The 16,740-nt window shown below is 38.8% G+C and overlaps 1 protein-coding gene across 8 annotated transcripts in view; it reads left to right on the forward strand.

The window, feature by feature from the left end:
• exoc6b (exocyst complex component 6B) overlaps positions 1–16,740 on the forward strand; it is a 95,809-nt gene that overhangs the window by 48,242 nt on the left and 30,827 nt on the right. For 4 of the 8 annotated variants that reach the window (XM_079867098.1, XM_079867099.1, XM_079867100.1 and 1 more), the window contains exons 15-19: positions 582–691; positions 8,003–8,114; positions 10,701–10,835; positions 10,989–11,168; positions 12,649–12,678. In XM_079867098.1, the coding sequence (XP_079723224.1) occupies positions 582–691; positions 8,003–8,114; positions 10,701–10,835; positions 10,989–11,168; positions 12,649–12,678 (567 nt within the window). The remainder of the gene's footprint in view (positions 1–581; positions 692–8,002; positions 8,115–10,700; positions 10,836–10,988; positions 11,169–12,648; positions 12,679–16,740) is intronic. The other 4 variants (XM_079867101.1, XM_079867103.1, XM_079867104.1 and 1 more) reach the window with 1 other exon arrangement.

The raw sequence follows: 16,740 nt of genomic DNA on the forward strand, positions 1-16,740 counted from the left end.
ATACATTTGAATTCTCCCATTGACGTCAACAAGAACTACTGCCCAATACTGTTGTAGTAATCAAAGGATGCTACCATTCTTGGTGATACATGCACTTGCAGTTGTTCTTTTTCATGCAATAAGGCTGCCTTTGTGTTTTTCTTTTATAAAGGGAAATTCCTGGTGCGCTCTATTAGCAGCATTTGTTGCGAATTGTCAATATTTTGATTATTTAAAGCACTTACAATGGAAGTACACAGGGCAAGGCAGCTGTTAAAATACTTCCCAGGGATTATATATTACAGCAATCTTAATTCTTGGCTAAAGATAATTTCTTAAGTGAAATTATCATGTTTTTAAAAAAAAATGTGTTCTGTTATACAGCCCCAGAACCAGTAGTGTCCCCCTAGAAAAGTTGTCCCACGTCAAATTAATGATTTAGACAACTTTATAGCTCAAATAAATATTTAAAGAATAATTCACATACTTTAGTTTATATTTCTGATTTCATAAACCCTCCAGAACTCTTGCTTTATGTACTGTGATTTATTTATTTATTTGTTTATTTTTTATTCATTTACTCATATATTTTTTCTAAACAGATGCCTTTTCCGAAGAAGCTGCCATTTTCTGAATTTGTGCCTAAAGTATACTCACAAATCAAAGAATTCATCTACGCCTGCCTGAAATACTCTGAGGACTTGCACCTTAGGTACGAGCGTTCAAACATACTTTAATCTGTTTCACACCTGCATTATATAACCCTTTTGTCCAAATGTTCTCATTAGCAAATCATGCTGCTTGGATGCCAGTTTACGTACCTATTTTTGAACTGCCTTTTTTTTAACCTTTCATTCTTCTGTTGTGAAATCACTAAACCCACCCCATTGTCTTTGCCTATCCCCTAGAGTAGCCGCTGAGCCTTAGAGAGGAAGTTCTGTCTGCACCAAACAGTTTCTGTGTGTTTTCCTAATTAATTGCGTGCTTGGTGCTAGTGGGTGTTATTTCAAGGAATTTCTCCTGGTGTTGACTGATCTCTGGTCAGTTTATGATTTCTTAGAATTACTGATGAGGTTGCCAGATGCGCCGAGCTGTTTAGTGTGGCCTACCGTGAATTCCCAGTCTGCAGGCTGTTGGACAGAATAAATGGCTCTGTGAAATGCTGCTTCAGTATGATCTCCCTTTATGATATTTCTCAGAAGAGAAGTCCATTTCACAAGTGTAGAAAACAAACAGTTGTGAAAACAGCACTTGTGGATTTCCCAATAAAAGACCTGCTTAGCAACCTGTTATATAATGTCAGAGAGTAAAATGAATTAAGGCAAGTTATTGCTCATGATGCTTAGGATACCCTGTATATTAACCTTTAAATGATTTGCTCATCCCAATAAATTTGTGCTATGGGGATGAATGATGCCACAAATAGTGATAATGATTAGACTTACAATTTTCATCTGGTGGGTGACAGAGGCGAAATTTTAATTTGAATGCAGGATTCAGTGATTCAGGAGTGTTTTTAGGGAGCAGACTTTGGGAATAGAGTTGCACCAGTGTAATCTAGTTATTCAATTTATTATCAGTTAAGACCCGTTCACACCAAGAATAATACCTTCAACCATTACATTTTAAAAATGCTCTTAAGAGGATTCTGGAGTCCACAATTGTAACGACCCAGCCAATCAAATTCAAAATCCATCCAACTTTAAAGTATGCGCTGCAATCACATTACCTTTTATTCAGCAAGGACACATTCAATTGTTAAAATGTGACATTAAAGACAATTATGTCACAAATTATTTCTATTTCAATTAAATGCTGTTCTTTTGAACTTTCTATTAATCAAAGAAGCGATAATGTGACAATGAAGACTGGAGTAATGGTTGCTGAAAATGTTGCTGTTCTATCACAGGAATAAATTACACTTTCAAATTTATTCAGATAGAAAACAGTTATTTTAAACTGTAATAATATTTGACAATATTACAGTTTTTACTGTATTTTGGATTTTTTTTTTTAAAGCTACACTGTGTGATTTTTACCCCCATCTAGCGGTGAAATTGTATATGACTACCCAGTGAATATTAGTTTCTGTTCCTCTCAATTCCGAGGGCGTTTTAACTCCTACGGTGGCCGTATTATTCCAAGATTAACATGGCTTCCAGTTATCGACTTCGTCCATGACAATAATAAACAATACGTCTAAAATGAATAAAACTACAGGACAGATGTCAGGAGGTAAACGTCACCCTTGGAATCGGCTATCCCAGCATAATCAGATTAAGGCTAACGTTACAATGTGTACAAAGTAAAAGCAATTAAAAATAACTAAAATTTACAGTGTCCTTTTTTTTATATAGCTTAAAAAATTGCGCCTTTAAAACTAGGCTATTCATTACCTGTGATCCGTCGCAGCACAGATTTATGTTACAAGGTAAACAATACTTGTTTTTCACCATTGACGCGAGGATGAAGTTATACTAGAGGTCGTTCTGGCGTTATGCACAACCATGCTATGGTTAGACAAGCAACTATAAAACTTCGAATTTACACAAATGAATTACAACAGGCTGAATTAGGCTACCTGTCGAGAAGAAAGCAGGCAACCTCGGCGTCCGTTTTAAAATCTTTTCTCCTCATGAGCTCTTTCCATCTGGGAAAAGTTACTCCAATATTGACTATGGTCTTGCTGATTTGTCTGTCGCGTTGACGTTTTAATTCTCTCTTTCAAATATGAGTACACACGTACACACGTACACACGTACACACGTACACACGTACACACGTACACACGTACACACGTACACACACACACACACACACACACACACACGTACACACACACACACACACACACACACACACACACACACACACACACACCACACTATCTTTCAAATCTGCCGGCACTCGCGAGCTCGTGAGTAATCTCCCCCTCGCATTCGTCACGGTGTCACTGAGTGAAAAACGCAAAAGGCGAAGCTTGAATTTACAGGTATGTCCCTCTTTGGCTAATGTAGTTTCAAGATGGACGGGCAACATGGCGACCGGCATTCGAACCCCTCACCCGTATGTACTTTCAAGGGCAGATTATAAACTTAAGAGAATACTTTATTACTTGAAAGAAGTAAATATACATTAATGAACACATATATTTTTGAAAGAACTAAGTGTTTTTTGCTAAGAATCAACTAAAAAAGTTACACAGTGTAGCTTTAAATGCAGCCATAGACAGCATAAGAAACATAAGCATAAGAAAAACATTTAAAAAAATTGTACCGACCCCAAACATTTAAACCATAGTGTAGGCCTATGTTTACAGAGCACTTAGAATAAAAATAACATTTATCCTTTGGTGTGGACAGGGCCATAACCAGTATTTGGAAATAATTGAGCTTTAGTGTGGGGTGTTAAGAATTGTGCTATAATAACGCCTACAATTGCACTAATGTATTTAGTCAGACCCTTTTTGCCATTCTACTCTATACTCTCTGTTCTGTCTATTTTTGGGGATAGACATTGTTAAATTAGACCTTATTTATTGCATCACAATTTGCTAATAATTTACCATAGGCTAGGTAATAATTTCATTTTTTGTTGTTTATTCAAGCAACAGTACTTATTACTGTAATAGTTTTCATTAATAAGCATTGCTGTATGGATGATAAGTAATACTAACATTGTATGTGCTCTTACAGTATGAATTGTTTTAGTATAACTTGAATTATGAATTATACATGCATGCATAGGAGGAGTTTTAAACTGCCAATTAGTCATTCAGAGAAATTCAAATGTTATTTTTAAATATGAAAAATTGACTGAGGTCTGGAATTCGGAGGCCTCATAGCATTCGCCTTATCTTAATTAAGTGCCTTACTCAAGCAGGTTTCATTGCTGTGTCACCTCTGTTTAGGAATGAACCTTCGACCTTTTGTATTAAAATCTTTAAGCATTCATCTCCCAACCACCCCTTAACCTCAGTCACGTTGTGTTGTGATCTGATATCTCATCCTTTCTCCTAATACCCTGAATGGAACAGTAGGTCAAGGGGTCGAGGCTAAAGGCCACTGTCTGTAGAACTGTCGTTGGCATTTCCGTCTTCCTCCTTCTGATTGAGCTATGCACTAAGAAGAGTCCTCTCAATTGTGATCGTTTGATGTTCCCTGTCTCTGGCTCTTTCTTTGAGTGCCTCGTCAGGTCTGGTTACTTTAAAAGCGGATGTCTCTGTTGGATATCCTAATTCTTGTGTGCATGCTTGTGTAGTAGAGGTTTACTAAGGAAATGAGGGAACATGTTTCAGGACAGAGAACACATAGAAACCGGCATCCTACCAAATTACTACTCCATTATCATCATCATTAGTGATTAGTGTCTGAGACATTGTCTAGCCAACCAGACACTCTTAACAGTGTCGCCTGTAGAGTGGTCCGATAGAAGATGCCTATTATAACAGTAGAAAAGATGAATGTATTTCCTGACTCATTGGCTTAATTTCAAGCAATGATTGCCTGTCCAGGACTACCTGTGTTGTGAAAGTATTGTTTTTGGAGATATATTCTACAATCACTGCAAGAATGACTTTAAATGAGCAATAATACCTTTTTTTCCTGTCTGACGGAGTCTGTGCGTGCTAAATTCTCCTAGACTGTCCAGATCCTGGAGAGAGTGTATCTGCAATGGACGTTGAGGGTAACTGCTTGGTTTTTTGTCAGAGGTGTCAAAGTATTTGGCTCAGTCCAATCCCGTCTGCAGGATGATTTCATGAAATTATTGAATCTACAGGTATTCATACTGGTGAATGAAATGAGTAAATCACTAAGTTCCATATGCTCGCCTGCACACAGTAAGCTAGCATTTTGTCCAATCTGGTCCCCGATTATAAATGATACACCCTTGAATTAGATGGAAAAATATACAGAACATAATCAAAAATAATTTATTACACTGTTCTCTAGAATGCTTGATTTTGTCTGATCAGTTTTGGCATTCTGCAGTCAAATATTTTTGTATAGTGATCACTAAACATTATCCTTTACTTAGTGCTAAAATCCAAACATTGGCTTTTAGACTCTGTGGGAATAGTAATTAAAAAGGAGCCTTTTTGGATTTAGCATTTGTATTGTGTTTTAAAGGTGTCCGTGTCATATATAATTCTGTATGGATGTTGGCAGAGAAAGCTGGCTCAGTTTTATTGGGACCCCTACCAAGACTTTGGCTACTCACTGCCTCCTCACTTCCACCAGTCATGTTCTATGTGGTTTTCAGAACGTGGCCGGTCCCCACGCTCAAATGTCAGTTAAAATTCAACAATAAACATTTGACCTCTTTTGGCTGCGCTCGCAGTAGTCCGTGCCTCGGCGTGTGGGGTCCAAGGGCTCCAGATCAAGCCAAAATCCCCCGTACACACAGCTAATTTAAGAATACTGTCAAATAATGGCTCGACTCGCTGGATTTTTTCGTATTTGACATATTTGTAAAAATGGATCCCTATTAGCACAAGTGCAGGCGGCCAGATGGCGTGCAACCAGAGGTCTCAGATGGTGGGGTCAGGATGCTGGGTATGTGTGTAGTGTATGTATGGAAGAGTGTAGAGAAAAAAAAGCCTGTTGCTATTGGTAACGGAAACCTATGATTGACACACCAAAGGAGCAAAAGAACAGCTCTGCATACTACCCAGACTAGTCCACCGGAGGCAATTAGTCCTTGTGGTCTCCCTCTACTAATATTGAGATGAGATGTGGTCAGAGGGGGAGGTAAGGGGCTCAAGTCCATGTGCAGGTGCCTGGAGACCAGACGTCAGGAATGTATGTGACTCCCCCAATGCATGTCCAGCGAACTTTAGACCTCTCTCATGAGAGCCGCTTTACAAATGTGCATTTACCATATTAACCTGAAGTTACCCTTGAGTTAAAGCTTGCTGAAACGTTACTTTTTGTGATGGTTGAATAGCTAATAAACATACGTTCTGTGCTAACCGAAGGGAGCCGTAGCTGTCTTGCGTTCTTCTTTGGTTTAGTTTCTCTTTTTCCAATGAAGTTAATTGGACATTTTCAGTCTCCGTTGGTTCCCTTCTCATCTGTTTCTCTCAGATCATTGTTTATCAGACCAAACCCCCACCTTAATTTTCACTGAATAAGTGAGAGAGTTGAATGGATGAATAAATCAAACGTAAATGCCAGTAAAACGTCTGTGTTTAATCAGACTACAATTTCTCTTTCTGTATTGCAGCCCCCTCCCTCTTAAAATGAGGAATAGCCAGAGGCTTTTGGATTCATCCAGACACTGTCAGTTTCCAGATTGTCACAAAAGACCAATGGCTCGCTTTCAGTCCTCAATTTAAAGGAATACTAGGAACATTTCCATATTGTAATGTTCAAGTTCAGAGCTGTGTTATGGTATTCAAAATCCATTAACTGATGACATTCCTTTTGCTGAAATTTGAACAAAATTCACAAAACTAAAAATATCTCAGTCACCATGAATTTGCAGCGTCACTGTTGATGCTAATATTCTAATCTGTATGTAGGTCTGCAAGCAACTTCTCAGCATCTTGTGGTTGAATAGCACCTCCATTTCTCCCTTTTTTTGACCTCCAACTCTCTGCTCCGTTCAGCTCTCCTGTTTGCCAAGTCAGCGGAGAGAGCTCAGAGTTTTTTCCCCCGCTGAGGAGAGGAACGTTTTTCAAATTCCTCCTCTGCTTTTCTCAGCACAATGAGGGACGATTTAGTAATTTGCGAGGAATGCGTTTGTTGCCCAGATCGAGGGGGAAAACTATTGCACCCTGGGCCTTGGCTCATATTGATGGACACGTTTGAGACATATTGTCCCTTTCTTTCTTTTTACTCTTTTAAATGATTTTTGAACCAGTCTGTGGGGTGGGGGTGGGTGGGGGGGGGGGGTAGAAGAAGATGCAGCCATACTAACAAGCACAGGACCACTGGCTGACAAAATTAGCCCCTTTACTCCTCCCCACCCCCATCGTTGAAAAGAAGAATAAAGAAAAGTGATATCCCCCTTTTTCCCTCGTGTTGATTTAAACCGTAATATCTGTGTGTGGTTGTTCTCTGGTTTTTGGAACATGCGTTTACTGAAACCCAGAGGGTGTTATTGGGCCCTGATGAGTGGTTTTAAATCCCGCCCATGTCTGTGAGTGTTCATGTGTACATCTTAGAATCTTGCATCTGTTTGGTTCCACTTTGTGCTTTTTTTCTCTCAGAGGAGGTGGAGTATCAAGGCTGAGATTAGAGCACATAGGACTCTCTGTGATTCAGAACGACTGCAAAAACATTTTGCTTGTGATTTTGCACTCCTTATGTTGGGTCTGAAAGAAAATCATTCACACTGCTACACCGCTATAAGAGTTCAACGATACCAGTAGCACAAAATGCATATAGCAATTTCAGAATTTGTACAGTTCAAAAGTCTTTTTGTCGGGAAGATTTTTTATGTTTTTGCTCACCAAGGCTTGATTTATTTGATAAAATAGAAAAACAGCAATATTAAAATTTTAAATAATTAAAATTCTATTTTAATGTACTTTTAAATGTAATTTACTGATTGCAAAGCTGAATTTTCAGCAGCCATTACATGATTTTTTTTTAGAAATCATTCTAAAATGCTGATTTTGTGCGTTTCTTATTATAATTTTGTGGAAAACGGGATACATTTTTTTTTTCAGGATTCTTTGATAATTAGGTTTAAAAGAACAACATTTATTTGAAATGGAAAACTTTTGTAACAGTATAAATGTCTTTATTCTGTTTTCTGATAAATTTGCATTATTGCTTAAAGTATTATTTCTTTTGAAAAAAAACCTACTGACCTACTGAAAACATGTGAGATATTTTATATCATCTAAAAAGGTTTTAAGGGATCTGGTGTTGGTGGGGCAAGACACAACCCCATACCGTTACACTTGGTCCACAATGTTCCTCCAATCCTGAATATGTGGTTATGGATTTGCATTATAGACATAAATATGTGCATTTATAACTGTATTCCTAATGAGATGAATTTTCATGTTCAGCTCAACAGAAATTGATGACATGATCCGTAAATCTACAAATCTCCTGCTCACACGAACCCTTAGCCACTGCCTACAGTATGCCATAAAGAAGAAAAACGTAGGACTGGCAGAGGTGAGGTTCTTTCTCTCTTCCATTTGTGTCTGTGATTATTTGCACACATCTATGTTGTTCTTTATTGATGTCCTTTGCTGTCTCAGTTTCAATCCAACCTCAACAGAGAGTCTCTGTCTGGACTCTCAGTTTTCAAGATGCTAGACATCACTGGAAAACTGTTCTTGTGTCACATTATATCCACATCTTGTAGACAGACCCCTTTAGTACCATTTTTCTCTCACTCAAGATGGGAAACAACTGCAGTTTTGGTGAATACCAGTCACTCAGATTATTAATTACTATTACTATAGATTATCAATTACACACCATTTTTATTTTTTCATTCAAATATATAAAACATTACATTTGATCATTACAATTACATTTTGCAAGCTATAGCATGTTATTATCTTACCCAGTCTATTGTCTGCCTGCAAAGAAGCACTCACGAAAAAGACCAACTACATTGATGATCAGACTCAGCAGCTTTTCATTATTATTAATGAAACAACCCCTAAAAGTTGCTATATGTAAACAACATTTCAGATCAAAGCCCAATCTGAGGCGGATTGTTCGCAACAGTGACAAGCAGATAAAATGACCTGTCACTGGCTGGTAGCATGTAGCCCCGTGTTTGTCACTCAAATGTGGTTAGTTTCTTCTCCGATCTGCTGATTCTGCTTGCAGTCAGGTCTGTTTATAACCCCTCAAATCCAGATGTGTTCTGTTCAGATGGGTGCCACTGATGAAAAAATGATGAAAGAATAGCAGAGGAAGAAAGAAAGACATTCAGTGTTGTATTTTGAAAAAGCAAAGGCTTTATTATTGGTTTCAGGTAGTTTGCATAGCAAAGTCTAGTCTTACTACTACCATTTTACGCACACACACACATACGAGATCAGATATCAAGCTCCTTCCTCCCCCTCTCCTGCCCCGGATCTGGTGGAGGTGCGGAAGTGTGACCCGGGCTCTGCATCAGGCTTCACTCCCTGCGTGGTGCACCATGACTGGAGAGAGGGAGGGAAAAGCGGGTCCAAGCTAAAGGTCTGGGCTCAATTAGCACCAATGCGCATCAGCGCCTTGCTGCTGACAGCCCTGCCCTGCCTGTGGACCTCAAACTCTGCACCACAGACCATCTAACTAAACGTAGAGCTGCTCCAGGTCTCCGTCCCACAGACAAACCCTCTCTGTCCCTTTAACCATACCCTTGACTTCCTCTCCGTACCCTTTCCCCTTTAGAATTACTCCCACATAGAGCTTTTGCTAGTTATTACTCATGCCACTAGAATCTTTTCCCCAAACATTGATTTTCTCTTTGATGACCGTACTATGTGGTTTTACAAAGTTCCGATTAAAAATAGCTGCATTATTACTAAAGAAAAGCTCTGTTATATGTAAAAATGTTAATCTATCAACGTAACTGTTTAAATTGTTTACAAAGTGATACACACTACCACTCAAAAGTTTGGAGTTTTTTGAAAGTTTTTGAAAGTCTCTTAAGCTCACCAAGACCAATTTATTTGAACAAAAATACAGTAAAACTAGGAATATTTTGAAATATTACTGTCATTTAAAATAACAGTTTTCTTTTTTTAATATTAAAATAATTTATAAAATTAATTTAATGCTGTAATGGCAAAGCCTAATTTTCAGCAGCAATTACTCAAGTCTCAAGTGTCACATGATGCTTCAGGAATCATTCTACCGATTAGAATCGTCTTAAAATGTCTTTACTGTCACTTATGACACATTTTAATGCATCTTTGCTGAAATTTCCTTCCAAAAGAAAAGTTACTTACCCAAACTTTTAAACGTTAATGTACACTGTAAAAAAGCCTATTCATATTATAATCAAAGCCTATTAGCCTATTAAAGCCTAATAATTTCAAAGCATTATTTGTAAATGGAGGGTATGCACATGATGTCACTGCAGTTACACCTTCTGAGTGGCAAAAAGACTAAGCAGCAGTGTTGCTGTTGAACTTGAATTTTGTATTTCATCAAATTTATTTGTATAGCGCTTCACAATACACTATGTTTCCAAGCACCTTTATAGATAGACAGTCATAATGTTATGTCTATTATGCCAGGTTCACACTTATTCCGTTTGCAGTGCATATTTTTTTTCGTGCCCATGTTAACAGGTTAGAGCGTTCACACTGCTCACTGATGCGGTCTGGAAATGCGTTCCAGGAACAGCGTCTGCAGCAGTGCAGCGATCATTTACGCATCGAGATTTGCTGTGCTGAATTAAAGTGACAGCGCATTGTTCACATAAAAATAGACATGGATTGGCACGAAAATGTAGTAATTTCACCATAAATGCATATTATTAAACTCTACAGTTTCACAGTCAACATATGGCTTTTTGCCCAGGGTAAAGCAAGGAAAACTACACCTTACCTCAACCAGGCGACCTCTCTATGTGGAGGTGGAAAAACTAGTTCTTTATGACCCGCAGGATTTCTTATATAAAGATTGTAATTCTTTGTGAAATTCAGCTCAGTCTGATAGTTAAAAAGCATACAGATCTTCACTTTTTAATTGTGCTGTATCAGTCAAAAATGGATTAGTCTTAATTTGAATCACTTTTGATTCCCAAAGTTGGTTCAGATCATCGTCAACACCACTCACCTGGAGCAGTCCTGTCACTACCTAGAAGGGTTCATCTCCAACATAACCAACGTGCCTCCTGACACCATTAATGCCACCAAACTCTATGGAACCTCAACCTTCAAGGTAGGAACCTGCAGCTTGTGGTGTCAGTCCCTTCCCCCCATTGATTGTATGAATTATTATTTAGTATTTTTTAACATGCATGTTGTGCCTGTTTAGTACTTTATTTATTTCTTTCTTTCTTTCTTTCTTCATTCTTTGCTTCTCTTTGTATAGGATGCAAGGCATGCTGCTGAAGAGGAGATCTACACTAACCTGAATCAAAAGATTGACCAGTTTTTGCAGCTGGCTGATTATGATTGGACGGCAGTACAGGGAGGTGGACAGGCCAGTGACTACCTGAGTGACCTCATTGCTTTCCTCTGTAGCACCTTTGCAGTGTTCACTCACCTGCCCGTGAGTATCTCGTCCACATACACATTTTTTTGGACATAGATTACATGAATGCTTTTTAATTGCATATTATTTGTACCCAGCCAAGGAGAGATTATGGTTCTGTGAGGATCCTGGGCGCCATCTTAAACTCACCTTACCTTGAAAAAGATGGGCATACAGCACAAGCTTTTTGTAAACACTGTGCAATACAAGAACTTAAAGAAGTTTTCAGAGGGTTAAGATGTTATTGAATCTTTTAATAGTGGCTTTACATTCTGCAATTGCAACTTGGAATTTCACTTATTGCTGTGACAGTAAGGCACATTTTTTTTTTGCAAACAGTTCTGACACGCACTGCGATTCTCTGTTGCTTATTTGCATCAGTTTTAGAAACATCAATAAATTAATAATAATTTAAGGCTCTATTGGCGTGGGCCATAATCCATCCCTGTACCCAGCATTTTCTGACTGAGCTTTTGTTGTCTCCCCTATTTGACTCCATCACTTTAAAGAAGATTTTCCTCACAGTACACTTGAACTTCAACAGAAAGCTAAGTAGGGTCATAGCAAGTAAGAGAATTGGAGTGTTCTGGGCTTGCAAGCGTATGTGTGGCTCAGCTGACATGGAGTTAAAGAGATTGTGTGGCGTGACCTTAGGTCTCAGCTTTAGTGAAGGAAGTTTAGCACTGGCACAGCCCGGTCCTGACCCCTGTCATGAGGGATTTCTGACAATCAAAGTATTTAAGAGCTTTCCCTCCTACGGGCCTCAACCAAACACCTTTCCGTGTCGGCATGACTGGCTGGGATTGTCTCTGATCCAGGGCTGGTGGCGGTAATGCTGCTTCCTGCGCTCCTGTAATCTCTTAAATTCCTGACTGCCCTTTTTCTAAGCTTTCAGTAAGAGAGAAGTATGACCCTTTCAGCCCACTGTAAAACAGCGCTCACATTGTTGGCTGACTTTCACCAACAGGGGGCAATGTTTGTACGACCCCAGGTCAGGTTACGGTCAGGCTGAATGTCTCACTTTCTCCATCTACACATACACGCATAACAGCGAACCACAGATGTACAGTCAAGCGATCCTGCTTATATTATTGTGTTTGCACATTCCAGCTCTACATGTGAACATAGTGCATCCTGATTCACTCAGCCCCATCTGCGCAACCTCACCATGTCCCCAGTTCACACTCCTGATGTTTTTCAGGAAAGGTCAAGAACTGACCGTTTGTGTGTGTGTGGAAGCGACCCTGCCATCAACTTCAGAGCCAAAAACTCTGATAATGACTCCAAAGCCACAGTCCCATCAGTCACACTCACTTGCTCGGCCTTTCTCACCCGACCACAAACCATCTTTGACACTCAGAGGGACTTTCAGTGTTGATCGTAAACTGTTCGGCCAAGTTGATACGGGAGAGTGTGGTTGACCGACTTCACATTTGAACCCGGGGGAGTCATAAACTCGACCTTTGACCTAAATTTTGTCTCTATCTATCTTCTGTAGGGCAATTCAATAGAGCACGCCACACTACCGGTGAGTATGTTTGCAGTGTGGTCTAACTTCAGCTATAACCTTGGCCATTTCTCGTCACAGTACTTCTGCATGCTGCCTGGTGTTCATCTGACCTACTCATAGCTGTTTGGATGCATTTTAATGCTTGTTATGGAACACAAATGAGGCGTCTGAAGCTGTGACAGTAGTGCTTTTTTTGTCCCTTAGGTTATTGGTATTTGTTTGTAGACTTTTACCATAAAATTCAGATAATAATTGGTGAGATTTTTGTGTGCCTTGCACCGATAACGTTACCTTACGTCGATTTATATGCAAAGTAAACAATCCTCTTAAAGTGCGACAGTAGGTGTTTGTATAAAACTGTGAACCGACGACTTAAAGCATCATATGATGGCAATTTACAGTTTTTCTTGATGGAACTGAATGACTGGCAGGGCACTTTTGGATTGTGGAGCCGCCTATTTGCCATAACATTCTGTTTCTACATGGTGGTCTGTTCATAGACTGACAGTCTCCGCCAGACATTTTGAGTGTATTTGCTATCTGATCCATAAAACCTTTGTGTGCAAGCTTAATATTCATTGTGTCTCTGTTGCATTAACTTGTCATTATTGAGCTGATGTTGGCAAAATGCTCTGAAAATGTGGCAGCTCATATGAGGAGCTTTATCTTGTAGTGTCTGATGCAGCCATAACATAGACGTCCACCCTATCTGCTAGTAGAATTGGTTTTGTTTAATTTGGAAGTGGTTTTGTTTCAAAGTCTTGATTTTTGCTGTTTGAAAGTATCAAGCTCTCCCATTTTTAGTCGTGCTTACTTTGCTGTACATTTGAAGGAAGCTGAACTCTGTACAGCTTCATCATATCATCAATTGTTGCCGTTGCTCGTGTTGCCTTAAATCACCAACATTGAATGTCAGTGACTTACACTAGCGTTAAAAAGTTTGGGGTCAGTACGATTTTGTTTTTGACAGTAAAGACATTTATAATGTAACAAAATATTTTTATTTCAAATAAATGCTGTTCTTTGGAACTTTCTATTTATTAAAGAATCCTAAAAAATATGTATCACGGTTTTCACACAACATTAAGCAGCACGACTGTTATCAAAATCATTAATGATAACAATAAGAAATATTTCTTTAGCACCAAATTAGCCTATTAGACTGATTTCTGAAGGACCGTGTGACACTGAAGACTAGAGTAATGGCTGCTGAAAATTCAGCTTTGCCATAACAGGATTAAATTACATTTATAAATATATTAAAACAGAAAACAGTTATTTTAAATTGCAACAATATTTAATAATATAACTGTTTTTACTGTGTAAAATAAATAGATCAAATAAATGAGCATAAGAGACTTCTCTCAGAAACATAAAAAAAAATCTTACCGACCACAAACTTTTGAACATTAGTGTATTATTTCTTTGTTGCTGCATATCACTATCATCATGTGTTTTTCCATCTAAGTTTCATTCTGAATTTAATTTAATTAAATTATACCTTTCATTTTAAAAACTGCAAAAACAATCCATATAAAGCAGCCTTTCCATCTCATCTGTTCAAGTAAACAAAATCTCATGTCTTCATACAGAATAAAACATTTATCCTCCTCAAATTACTTTTAATGCAAATTTTGGAAAAGTATTTATCATTTAGTGTTTCAGCATTTTAATGCTATATTCCAAAATTTGCATAAATATACATGAACGTCTAGTGTGAATGAGGCATTTTAATCAAGCAGGTAATCTTTGAAAAGCCTTCCAAAAAGTGGGAGCCACAACTGCTGTTAGTATTTTTATCACACACAGTATCCTCTGATTTTCTTTTATTAAAACCTTTACAACAGCTCTTTTATTCATTTCCAAAGCAATGTGTTAAAATGTTTGTTGGATTTTTTTTTTATATGCTTCCTGGCCCTCTGTAATGTAGCTGTGGAAACCCTTAGGTAACAGAAAGGCCTTCCATATCAATCTCATCAAGCACCTTGTAAGGCGAACACTATATGTCATTATTTACTTGAAGCCTGATTTGAGCTCCAAACTCATTGGCCTTCTGTCTTTGTTTTCCCTTTGTGTTTGTGAAATGCTGGAACAGTGCAGCATGGTGTCGGGAAGTCCAACACATATTATCACCCTTCCTCCGACCAGAGTGTAATCAGCGCAGACAGGCATCGGTTTTCCTCGAGCGATAATCTCTGCTTCTCGTTAGGATGTCGTGAGTGTACATTCGTTGTTTTTGCAAACAGGGATCGGTGTGTGTTGCATAAATAAGCCGGCGCGTTTGAAATATGAGTGCATTGAGAGAGCCTACACACTCCATGCTGAGTTTTCTCAGGGGTCCACCGCATGTGGTGCGTGTTGGGGCCGTTTGTAGAAGTGTTGTGACGTTTCAAACTTATTATTATTGTTATTAAGAAATCTAACCTTGGCCCAGTGTCCAGAACCCCTTGTTCTTGTATTCCTCCTCCTCTTTATCTCTGTTTCTTGCTTTATTATTGTTTCTCTTTCTGTCTCACTGTACCGTGTGTTCTGTTTATTTTGACAGCCAATTGCTGTTGAGTATTTTTTAATGAGGGCTTTGATGAGCCTTTGTTTAATTAACTGGAGACTGGAGAGGAGGAGTGCAAGCGGCCTCTTAACTGTTCACTCATTGCACCCTCTCCTACTTTCTTTCCTTTTTTTTTGATTTTCGCTCCCTCCTTTGAGCCCCTGAGCTAATTGTTAACATCCCCCTGCCCTGAACTGTAAAACAAATGTGCTACTGTGAGAGGGGTGTGCCACACGAAGCAGAACTGTTTAAATCAGGCTCTAAACACATATCTTTGAACGAAGGCTCTAACGTTTAAGTGTTGAAAGTAGCTAATCTGTTCAGATTTATACATGTAGCCGGGATTCAACCATACATGTATTGATTTTGTGGGTTTTAGTGAAAATGGCCAAATGGAAGGAGCTTTCCTCTGCAACCAAGGAGGAAATTGTTAAAATAGTTACATTTGGTCAATTGTTTTTGGATATTGCTCGTGCTGGATGTGAATGGTTACCCTGGAAATCCAGAGTTCTCGCGAGAGCACAAGTTGAATTTGCTCAGCGAGTTTACTCTGGCGTCGAGTAATGATACTCATTAAATATGCCCTTTTATCCGAGCTGCACCAATCACATCAGGTTATCTGATATAGGCGGGCCAGAGGCGAGCTAAAGATGACGACAGCGCTGTGACGTCGAAGTTATTAGTAAACATTGCAGGATGGCTATGGATGAACACCAGTTGTTTGAAACTGCTTTTGCCGCTACAATTAACGAGTTAGACTTGGCTTTTTATCTAAAAGAGGAACAGAAGATGGCGCTCGAATCGTTCCTTTGCAAGAAGGGCGTTTTTGCTGTTTTGCCGACCGGATATGGCAAGAGTCTAATCCACCAGTTAGCTCTGCTGATAGCTAAGCGTACGGGGCTTGTTGTGATTGGTCGTAGTGTTATCCAATTGCGTGCAGTGAGATTTTCAAATGCATGCTTGGTGCCGCCCCTTGAGCTGGCCGATTTTCATTAGTCGATGCCAGACCATTAATCTTTCAGATTTAGGTCTGGATTTCCAGGCTAGTGAATGGTCACAATGTCAGCAGAATTATTTCAAAGCACAGTGAGACCACTACCATGCAGAATGTAAAGTATTGTGGCTGGTGAACATTTTTACAGAAGGATGAAAATCACCTGAATGTGGGACCACCTCAAAACAGCTTCTAAAGATCTGGATTTTCATTTAATTTTATTGTTTATTTTTACAGGGACAATGCACAATTAAAAGTAATTGCACCAGAGTTAGCTAATAGCTAGTAAAACGATAATACGGATAAAAGGATAAAACGTGCAATTGTGAGAAACCTCCAATTTCATCTTGAACTATAAACCAACAGCTACAAGAGACTGGATTGAGAGGTTGTATAACAGTAAAGAAAGCATTTATTAGTTTTATCAACTGCAAACAAAAAGAACACCTTATATTTGCCAACATAAAGATTGGAGTATGGAAGATTGGAGCCATGTTCTGCAGTCTGACAAGTAGAAATTTAACAACTTAGCATTGTA

The sequence above is a fragment of the Squalius cephalus genome, assembly GCF_949319135.1.
Source record: "Squalius cephalus genome assembly, chromosome: 3".
NCBI lineage: Eukaryota > Metazoa > Chordata > Actinopteri > Cypriniformes > Leuciscidae > Squalius > Squalius cephalus.